General features: G+C 52.9%; 1 protein-coding gene across 1 annotated transcript; it reads right to left on the bottom strand.

Moving 5' to 3' along the window:
- Positions 1 to 9156: 9156 nt before the first annotated feature.
- Positions 9157 to 9666, bottom strand: LOC141022879 (uncharacterized). The gene has a single exon (XM_073499157.1). The coding sequence runs from the start codon at positions 9664 to 9666 to the stop codon at positions 9157 to 9159; it is 510 nt and encodes a 169-aa protein (XP_073355258.1).
- Positions 9667 to 10914: the final 1248 nt, after the last annotated feature.

Raw genomic sequence — 10914 nt, 5'->3', positions numbered from 1 at the left:
ACGAGTGTCATATCCATGAATGTATTATTACATTTTGAATTCTTGTCCGGCACCGGGTCCGACTAGTCGGCCCGGGGACTGGCCGCCTTGAGCTATATTCTAAGTTCTTCCCGAAGTCAGCAAAGTAGTGTGCCGGCTCCCAAGTCCTCCCTTGTTGAAAGTCGCAGCTCAAAGAACTGACTGTCCGACTAGCAAGAGAGAAGACAGAAAGGATGCCCACACGAAAAACGGCTAAGGAACAACTAACCTATATAGCGAAAAGACGGCCTCCATATATGCCTGCCGACTGTCACAGCAGTCGGCTGGCCGGCTTCCTAAAAAACTTAGCTTAAGTCCGGGAAAGCTAAAAGTACTTCCCCCTCCCCAATCGGCCAGGCACTCCCCGGCTACAGATTGCAGAGCAACTGTTTGACTAGGGAGGCGGCAACCAAGGGAGGGCTGCAAAGGAAAAAAGCAGAAGGACAAAAAGCGAAAGTACAAGGAAAGACCCATTGCATAACTTATATACACAAAGCCGCCCACAGGCCGGCAACAGACTTAAGTTTGAATACACCCAGTGGGTGCAATTGTGCAGACTTAACCAAATATTGTTCAAAAGTAACAAGACAGGAAAGTAAAAGAAAGAAGACTAAGGCGCGACTTGGAGGCCGAGCTGGTCGGTGAAGGCAGCTCGCCGGCTAAAGGAGTGGCCGCCTAGCTGGTCCCGGCTTGACCGCCTCCCGCGGCAGGAGACGCACTCGCACGCGACGTAGTGCTGGAGGCGCGGTCAGGCTGGCTGGCTACTCCACCAGCCGGCTCGGCGTCTTCACCCTCCTCCTCCTCTTCGCCCTCGTCGCTGGAGTCGATCTCCTCCGCCGAGTCCTCGCCGTACGCCGGGTCCAGCCCGAACCAATCTTCCGGCTGGGCGACTCCATCGCCGTCCACCTCGGGGGCGAAGACACTGGTGTCGGTGTAGTCGGCGATCGCCGAAGCCCGCCGAATGATGGCCGGCCGCGCCGGCTCCAGCTCCGCGTCGGCTTGCTGCCGCCAGGTCGCCAGCTGGTCCAGGTTCAGGCCGGGATACCAGGCCTTGACGAACTCCAGCGCCCGCCTGGCGCCGGAGCGAGCCGCTGACGCCTTCCAAGCCTCGAAGCGGCCGACGGCCACATCCAGCCAGTCGGCGGTTCGACTGGGAGGGCGGCCAAGACCTGCGACCTGGCATGCTGAAGCCGGCGGAGCAGCCTGTGAGCCGGCTGGATACGAGCCTGGATCGCCAGGAGCTGCTCCTCCAGCGAGCGGCCGGCGGTGGGCGAGATCTCGAAGCCGGCTTGCCTCTTCGCCTGGCGACGAGCTTCGATGGCCTGGTTGGCAGCAGTTGAGTAGCCAGGGAAGTACTCTGCACGAAGGAGAAAAGGAAAGAAGAACACCAAAATCAGAAAAACAAGCCGAAGTGGCAGATGGCTAGAAAGGATGAAGGGGTAGACAACTTACCGTCAACCAGGTCCTCAATCTGGCCATAGCCGGAGACCAGAGTCTGCCTGGCCTCTGCCCAGCCGGCCGCCTCCGTCTCGAACTCGGCCTGGAGGGCGGCTTCGCGATCCTGCGCAGCCTTCAGCGCCGCCTGGTGGCTTTCCTCCTGGTCGGCCAGCTTCTTGACCAGGCGGTCGCGCTCCTGCGCCAAGGCAGCGAGCTCCGCGTCCTTGGCACGAAGAGCAGTCTGGGACTCCCCCAGCTGTACCCTCAGACTGGCGTTGGCCGCTGCAGAGATAGAAGAAGAAGAAGAACAATGAGAAATCATCAAGGAAGATCCGAGCCGACTGCTCAGCAGTCGGCCCGAATCTCGGGGACTACACCCAGTGGGTGCGCTGACGCGCCCCCACATGAGAAAAAGATCAAGTCACATACCTCGGCTTTCACTGAGATCGGCGGTCTTCTGAGTCAGCTCCCGAGCCTGGGAGTTGAAGGCGGCCGCTCGGAGGTTGTGGTAGTCCTGCAAGACGGACAGAAGACCGACGTGAGAACAAAAGCAGCAAAAACAAAATCTCCAAGAAGTTCCAAGCCGCCTGCTCAGCAGCCGACTCGGAACTCGGGGACTACACCCAGTGGGTGCGCTGACGCGCCCCCACGAGAGAAAGCAAGTTCAAGAAAGAGCAAGATGAGAATCCTAACCCGGATGGCTGCCCGCGTGGCGAGGAATTCGTCGGTGAACTGCCTCAGCGCCGCGTCTTGGCTTTGCAGCCGGGTCCGGACGTCTTGCGCAGCGACGTTCACCACGGCTGACCCTCCGCCCGGCGTCCACCCCGAGGTAGCGCTGGCCACCTCCGCGTCTCGGGCCGACGAGCTGGAGCCCACGGCCGGCTGTGGCTCCGACGCAGCCTTCTGCGGTTCAGACGCGGCCCTCCCTGCGCGCCGGCTTGGCGGAACCCGGACCGCCACCTCAGCCCCCGCGGCCGGCTCGCCCTCCGCCGACTGTGCGGGCGCAGGCTCAGGCTGGCGGCCTTGGGTCGTCCTAGTCGGAGGAGTCGGCCCCGGCGCCTCCCCCAAGATGACGACGTCGTCGCCGCTTCCTCCCAGCCTCGGCTGGGAACCGCTGGCTCCCCCCGGCGAGGGATCCACGTCCCCGGGCGCCATGGTGCGCAGGGGGGTGACCATCTAGGCCTCCCCTACCGCCGCCTCGGCCTCGGCCTCTGCCTGAGCTTTGGCTTCGGCCTCGGCGAGCGCCTTCGCCGCCTCCTCCTCTCGAGCTGCCTGGGCGGTGGCTGCCCTCCGTGCCTCCGCCTCCCGCGCTTCCTGCTCCTCCCGCGCCTCCCGCGCGTTCCTTTCCGTCGCCTCCAGGAGGGCGGCGCGGGGATCTACGCGGCGGGTGGTGCTCCCAGAGCCCCCTGGTGACTCGATGACGGAGCCGGCGTCCGCCCGCTCGAGTGATAGCGGAGCTCTGACCATTGAAAAAGAAGATGAAGACTCAAGAACCATCAAAGGAAAGAAAGAAGGACAGTACGGAGAAAGAGAGAACTTACGCCGACACAGTCTGTGGCTGCTTCACCACTTTGCGGAAACGAGCCGCCTTCGCGGCCGCCTCTTCCCGCCTGGTGGCCGCCGCCCCACCCCTGGGCTTCTTCGTCCGGCTAACGAACATGCCCTGGGTGGCGCGACATTTCTGGCCTCTACCCCGAGCAGGCTGCGCGCCGGAGGAGCCCGCGCCGCGTCCGGACACCGGCTGGCGATGCGGGACGGCTTCGGCTTCGTCCTCGTCCGGCCAGTCCTCGAAGGTAGCGGTGAACCCGGAGCCGCCTGCTTCGCCGCCGGCTTGGCCGCCGGCCGGCTCGGCGGCGTCCTCCATATGGACCGCCCCCAGGTCGGGGTCCTCCTGGTCGTGCTCGGTCCGGTCGGGGACGAAGCGGCGCTCCACGTCCGCCCCGCCGGCCGGCCGAAGCAGAGGATTCTGTCAAAAGAGCGAGCCGACTGAGTTAGATTATTATCAATAAGATGTACAAAAAATGAGCCAAGGGACTCAAGGGTTACCTCTGACTCATCATTATCATCCAAGTTAAATAAATCAAAAGGATTGGACTTCTTGGTGGGCTTTTTAGTAGCTTTGGTCTTTGTCCGAGGCTCCTTGGTCGGTTTATCCGGCAGCTTCTTACTCCAGAAAGATGAATCGGCCTGCAAAAGATTAAATGAGTATGAAAAGGCAATTTATATAAGTGAAGAAGTGATTCAATGACGAAGTTGGTTAAAAGCTTACAGCTGGCGGTTTGTTCAGAACGCAGAAAGGATTCAATCCGGCTTTATTGCAGTCTTCCAAGCTCTCATTTAACAGAGTTTTGGTCATATTATTGATGTCTTCATCAGTCAATTCAATCTGACAGTGGCGTTGAGGATCTTCTAACTCGCCAGTGTACTCGCACATTAAGCCGAGACGGCGGCTTAAGGGCAAGACTCTCCAGGCAACCCAGCATCGAACCAGATCAATTCCAGTCAAGCCGTTTGCCATAAGGCCTGGATCTTTGAAAAGACTGGCATATATTTCTTCCATTACGCTGTACTGATGCGGTCTGGAAGAGGATGCCTGTTGCTAAGCCGGCTGGCGCGATAACCAGGCAGAGGATTCTCCCCTTCTGGAGAAGTGTCTTTGTAGTAAAACCAGGTTTGGTTCCAGTCTTTGGGGTGACTGGGCAGAGTGGCGGCTGGGAAAGTGGATTCTTTCCGTCGTTGTATAGAAATACCACCTAACTCTAGGCTGGGCCCATCTGTGAATTTTTTCTCCTGGTTTAAATAATAAAATTCCCTGAATAGTTCTACGGTGGGCTCCTGTTGAAGGTAAACCTCGCAGAACACTTGGAAGTTGCAGATGTTTGAAACAGAATTTGGACCGATGTCTTGTGGATGGAGCTTGAAAAAATGCAGGACATCGCAGAAGAATTTTGAGCCGGGAGGACTGAAGCCACGGAGCATATGATAAGTGAAGACAATTACTTCACCATCTTTGGGCTCAGGAGGATTCAGTGCCTGGGACCCTCCAATGGATGACATCTTTTTTGGAAAAGACACCTGTTTGAACATACTCGTTCAAATCTTCTTCGGTAACCCGGGAAACGACCAAGTTGCAGGCAGTGATAGTCTTGCCCATTTTGAGGACGAAGACCTAAAAGAAAGAAATGTTGCCGGTTTAAGATTATGCTATTAAACCGGACCATTGATTCAAAAGTAAGGTGCTATAAACGGCTAATGTGTTAAGCCGGAAGATGAACATTGAAGTATGCGGATAGTCATATTGGCAGCTTAAAAGAAGGCTAATGGTACCTGTCGGGATAAAGATTATGTTGTTAAGCCGGCCAGAGTTTAAGGGTTAAACACAATTTGCAGAGCCAGATTATGAGGATGAATAAGCAAGCATGGTTAAACCAGAGAATATTGTCGGTTTATACAGGTTATGAAGCGTATGATGGCGGCTTAAACAGAGCCTAATGTTATATGGCGGGTCACGGTTTATGGTATAAGCTACTATGGCAGTTATGGTACTTCAAATCTATAAGTCAAAATTTTGCTAGGTGATGGACAAACAGGTTTCACAGATCGAAGCTATAATTTTGGATCTACGGTTGTTCAGAAAATGAAGTAAAATCCTAAACCTAAGGTGGCGGCAGCAGAGAAGTTTGTATGCTCAGATGAGATCTTATACGAAAGAAAGGTATTCTGATGTTGAAAACGGGTACTAAGATGCTACCGTATAAGTTTTGTATTGTATTCAGATTGGAAAATAATCGATCTAAATTATAAAGTGAAGAACACCGATGAACAAGGCTAACCCTAATGTAGATCTGAGGTATAAGGAGATGAATACTTACAGATGCAGATGGACTGTGGTGGAGCGCCGGCGTTCTCTGGACCCGTCAGGTTGATGCTGCGGCCTGAGTTGGTGCAGCAGACGGAGGACAGTGGCGGCGGAGCTCGATGTGGCAGAGGAGTCGCGAGAGAAAGACGAGGATGAGGAGGCAAAGGGGAAAATGAAAAGGACCCCCGCCCCTATTTATAAGAGGATGGATGCAAGGCATGCGCGGGAATCGAGGAGGCCAAAATCATCATGTGGCTATATGGACGCCTCGATTTTTGGGATGTTCATTAAGATTAAGATAAGGATCAGTTAAGATGTTCTGGGCTTTGTGCGAAGTTAATGTGAAATGACTTCATGGCGGGTTAAGAAGATTATGTGAGCTGTCGTCATGGCGGGTTACAGCAAAATTTATCAAACGGACGATGCAAAATTTTGACAAGTCAGGTATTGAAGATTGATGTGAACAAGTTCAAATCAACCTGGGTCCTAATATTGGGGATATAACTATTGAGTATGAACCGCCTAGGAGGGGCCGGGTCATACCACTGGCGACTTATCAATTAAGATGGCGGGTCATAGCAAGCCTATTGACGGCCCAAGATCCAGAGGCGACTTGAGGCCCAAAAGGATGAACCACCACATGTATAACTTGTATTGTAAGGCAAGCTTAGTTAGTCACCGAGCTGGACACGTTGTGTATGAGCCGGCCGGGACTCTGTAAGCCGTCGGGCATCAACCTATGTACATAGAGGGGTGACCCGGCGGGTTAACTCAAGAAACAACAAGTCAAGAATCAGGTCAAGCGTATTCGCTCCCTGGTAATCGAAACCCAAGCAATACAACCCCAAACTGGTGTAGGCCTTTACCTCGCCGCGAGGGGCTGAACCAGTATAAACTCTCTGTGTCCTTTGTCCCGATTAACCCCTAAGCTAAACTAGTTGCGATGTCTCCACGACTAAGTCCTTTCGCTAGGACATCTGCCGTGTTAAGTCCACGACAGTAAGCATATCAGGCTCAAATGCATAAGCCTTGCATAGTGCTCTCCAATTTTTGCATTCAAAATAGGTTTAGGTGTCTGTATTCTATAATTTTGCAGTACAAGTATAACCATGCTCGGTCCTCAAGTGAACTCTCTTTACCTCCATAGTTTCCATAGGACTGAAATCAATCTTATCCAAGACAAAAATTCTTGCATGGAACGGGATACGCTTGTAGAATAGTAAAAAATTAAAATTATAAGTTGAAGCAAAAGAAGAAGCAGTCATGCTTAATTACAAAAAAAGACTTGTCATTGTGACTTACTGTATCCACTTCCAAGGTCTCATCGAGCTTGATGCCGAAGCGCCTACCATCAACTAGGAAATTTCTGTCACATAGACCGCCCTCGTCTTCGCAATATTCGCACATACCGAAATCCTTTTCGTCATCAGACATTTCCTATGTTCATAGTTGAAACATTAATTGAAAATCGATCGAAGGCAACTACCAGGAAACTCAACACACAAATCCGGGGCACTCGATATTTCCTACATATTCTAGCACAAGTCATGCTTAAATTCACGAAAAAATCCGGCATGACCTTTGCTAAAATAGGACATATCGAGCGCCTGAAATTTGCCGGAACGGAAATGAATCAACACTCCGGCAAAACATAGGCCACTCGGATTGTCCCTTTGATACAAAGATGTTCATACACATACAACGATGCTTAAACTTGCAATTCCATCCGGATCAATTATCATAAGCATTCGCACATGAGCTCACCGACTAAATACCCTAGTTCTACTCTATTCAACACACCGAGGAGTGGAGAAGGAGGAGGTGGACTTTTAGCTCACCAACTCAGGTGTAGAGGAAGTAGAGGTAGCTCGGATGACGATCACTCCAAGGAGACACGACTCTACAAAGCATGCATATTCCACCGAGTAAAATTTTAGATCATCAAATAGCATATAGCATTCTTTGATGACAAAGTGATAATGACATAAAAAAATTAAATTTTCCATACCTAAATTTTCTTACTAAAAATAAACTAGTTCTATTAATTCAACTAGTTCAACTAAGCACTTACTATAAATAAAAATAATTATTTTTCTTACTAATTCAACTAGTTCAACTAAGCACTTACTATAAATAAAAATAATTAATTTTCATACTAATTCAACTAATTCTATTAAGCACTTACTATAAATAAACTAGTTCTATTAACCACTTAAATTCTATGTACATTCTACAAAATTCTACATATCTATACTATTGAAAAAACCTACATTCTACCTATCTATACTGTCAACTAAATCAATGGAGGGAGGAGGGGCTGTGGATGGAGGAGGTGGAGGGGGTAGGGGCTATGGAGGGAGGAGGGGCTATGGAGGGAGGAGGTGTTGTTGATGGAGGGCGACTAGTGGAGGGAGGAGCAGGGGGGAGGAGGAAGAGGAGATGGAGGAGGCTTACCGAGGCTGGAGCATGGCGGCGACGCCGGCATTAATGTGGCGACGGCGGCGGCAATCCGGCGATGGCAGGAGGAGGACGACGGCCGCGACAGTGAGGAAAGTGAGGAAATGGGCGGGCGCGCGGGGGGATAAGGTTGGATTAGCGGTAGTGTGGTTTAGGAGAAAACACTACTGCTAGACAAGCTAGCAGCAGTGTGTTTCATAGGCAAGTGCTAGTACTACACTTAGCCTGGCGGCAATGGTGGGGTAATTTTAGTAGTAGCGCTCTTTGCGCTGGCCGCGCTACTACTATTCTCATAGCAGTAGCGCCTTCCATTTCCCCGCGCTACTGTTAAGTAGCAGTAGCGCCGCATTTTACCCAGCGCTACTGCTAAAGTTCTGTGTATAAGGTTTTCCCTAGTAGTGGAACTTGTGGCGTTTTTGGCAGCGGGAAAGACAAGTTCGAATTTTTGAGCGTCTGGGGGCCGAAACCTGGGGGCGCGGCTGGAAACTCGATCGCCCCGATGGCAAAAAAATCGCCAGCGCAAACGCCAAAAGGCATTTGCCGAGTGCGCGGGGGGGGGGGGGGGGGGGGGGGGAACGGCTGGAGATGCTCAAGTGTATGAAAGCTCAAAAATAAAATAAGTGGGTGTGCATCCAACTTATTTGCTCATGAACACCTCGGGCATTTGAGATAGTCCATCGTTAGAATATACAAGTCAAGTTCTATAATGAACAATTATCACTAGTTATATGTAAATGAAACCATAAGAGACAGTCTTATGAAAAACATGGTGCTACTTTGAAGCACAAGTGTGAAAAGGACAGTGACATTGCCCCTTCTCTTTTTTTCTTTCATTTTTTTATTGGGCTCTTTTTGTCATTTTTTGTGGGCTTTTTTTGGCCTTCTTTTCTTTTTTTCGTCCGGAGTCCCATCCCGACTTATGGAGGAATCATAGCCTTCATCATCATTTCCTCACTTGGGACAATGCTCCAATAATGAATATGATGATCAGCACACTTTTATTTACTTACAACTCAAAAAAAATTACAACTCGATACTAGAACAAACTATGACTCTACGTGAATGCCTCTGGCGGTGTACCAGGATGTGCAATGATCTAGTGTAATATGTGAAAAAAATAATGAATGGTGGGTGAGAGTCCTGAGACACAAATACTATGTTAGCTATATGATCATGCAAAGCAATATGACAATGATGATGTGTGTTATAATAACAGAACGGTGGAAATTGCATGGCAATATATCTCGGATTTTTTTTTAAGTTTCACCGGGGGAGAGAATCCCCCATCTAAATATATTGATCAAAGTGGGCTAAAATCCCAGATAGTTACAACGCAGCAGCTTTACAAAGAGAGAGAGGAGCCAGCAAACCACACACAACGCACGCTATTGAGAGAGCGCGCGCAGCCATGCCCCCACATCCGATCGATGAGCTTTGAGCAGCCGATCACGCCACAGAACTGTGTCCTCCCGACAGCAGCAGAGCAAGCGAGCAAGAGACGATGGCAGCTGCTGAAAAACAACAGCGTTACGGTGCTTCCAAAGCTGCCAACAACACAGCATGGAGAACTCAACCTCAGAATCGACGGCCGCCGCAGCCGCAGTTGTAAGAGCAGAGAGCGTGCAGATCGTGACGCCGTCAACGGCAACATTTACTTTTTGCCAAAAGTTAGTCGCGAACGGGCAGGAGAAGAGCATGTGATCTGCAGTTTCCAGAGTTGCAGAGCAAAGCGGGCAGCCGGCGTCTTCCGCGGCGACGATGCACTTCCGGAGCAGGACGTCCCTCGTGTGGATACGTCTCTGCACCAGCAGCCAGCAGAAAAACTTCACCCGCGAGGGAGCACGCGTCCCCCAGATCATGGAGGCGAAGCCAGCGCGCACCCCTCTGAACCGCATGAGCCTATACGCGGAGCTGGAGGACAGGGCGCCTTTAGGGGCGGCGGCGTGACGGAGCCGCCTCACATTCCCTCCGCCCCTCACCGGCAACGGAGGGAGTGCCCGCCCGCACCGCCCCAGACCCAGGCGGCCCACCGACACTCGGGGGTCGTGTGCAGGCGATGAAGCATCTTCAGCAAAAGACACGCATTCTCGGTCGCCAGGTCGCCGACCCCCAGTCCGCCTTCACTCTTGGCCCGGCACACCCGCTCCCACGCCACGAGGCATTGAGCGCCCGTGGCCCGCTCGGCAACGTTCTAGAGAAAGGAGCGACGGAGCCCGTCCAGAGCGCGAACCACGGACGGCAGCGGCAGCAGAGCCGCCATGGCATAAGTGGGGAGCGCGTCCAGGACGTCATCAATGAGCACCAGGCGCCCGGCAAGAGAGAGGGGCGAGCCGCCCACCCGGCGAGATACCTGTCCACCTTTGCAATCATTGGCAGGAAATCCGCAAACCGGAGTTTCACCCACGACAGAGGGAGGCCGAGGTAGGTTTGCGGAAACGTCCCGGTGGCGCAGCCGAGGGCGGCCACCACCTGCTCCAAGGCCCCCTCCTCCACATGCACCAGCACCAGGGTGCTCTTGGCGAAGTTGATCGCCCGCCCAGTAGCGGCGGCGAACTGGTTGAGGATTTGCCAGAGACGAGCCGCGTCGTCCACGGACGCACGCATGATGATCAGTGTGCCATCTGCGTACTGCAGCACCAACGCAGGCGCATCTGGAAGGAGGGGATGGCGCAACACACCATCCTGGCGAATGAGCCGCTGGAGCACGTCGGCGACGATGAGGAAGAGGTAGGGGGAGATGGGGTCCCCCTGCCGGAGGCCACTGCGCACCTGGAACCACCGCCTCGGCACGCCGTTTAGCAAGACCGCCGAGCGTGAGGAGTGTAAGAGGGCATCCATCCAGTCGCACCAGAGCGGTGGGAACCCTCGCACCTCCATCACAGCTCGCAGACTCGCCCAGTTGATGGAGTCGAACGCTTTTGGCGAAGTTGAGTATCAGGACCACCGTAGGCGCTTGGCGCCTGTGGAAGCACTGCACCAGCTCCGTGGCGTATATGAAGTTCTCAGAGATGCTCCTCCCCCGCACAAAGCCAGACTGATCCTCGTCGATCAGGAGGCGGATTTGTCGTTGAAGCCGCGTGGTTAGGCCTCTACACAGGATCTTGATGTTGCCCTTTTGGAGGGAGACGGGGCGGAAGGAAGCA

The sequence above is a fragment of the Aegilops tauschii genome, chromosome 5 (genome assembly GCF_002575655.3).
Source record: "Aegilops tauschii subsp. strangulata cultivar AL8/78 chromosome 5, Aet v6.0, whole genome shotgun sequence".
NCBI lineage: Eukaryota > Viridiplantae > Streptophyta > Magnoliopsida > Poales > Poaceae > Aegilops > Aegilops tauschii.
The sequence above is the reverse complement of the archived record's forward strand: the minus strand, read 5'-3'. Positions and strand labels throughout refer to the sequence as shown.

Bases quoted from the DNA above. Each gene is read 5' to 3' on its own strand.
- LOC141022879 (XM_073499157.1), bottom strand. From the start codon at position 9,666: ATGCGGTTCAGAGGGGTGCGCGCTGGCTTCGCCTCCATGATCTGGGGG.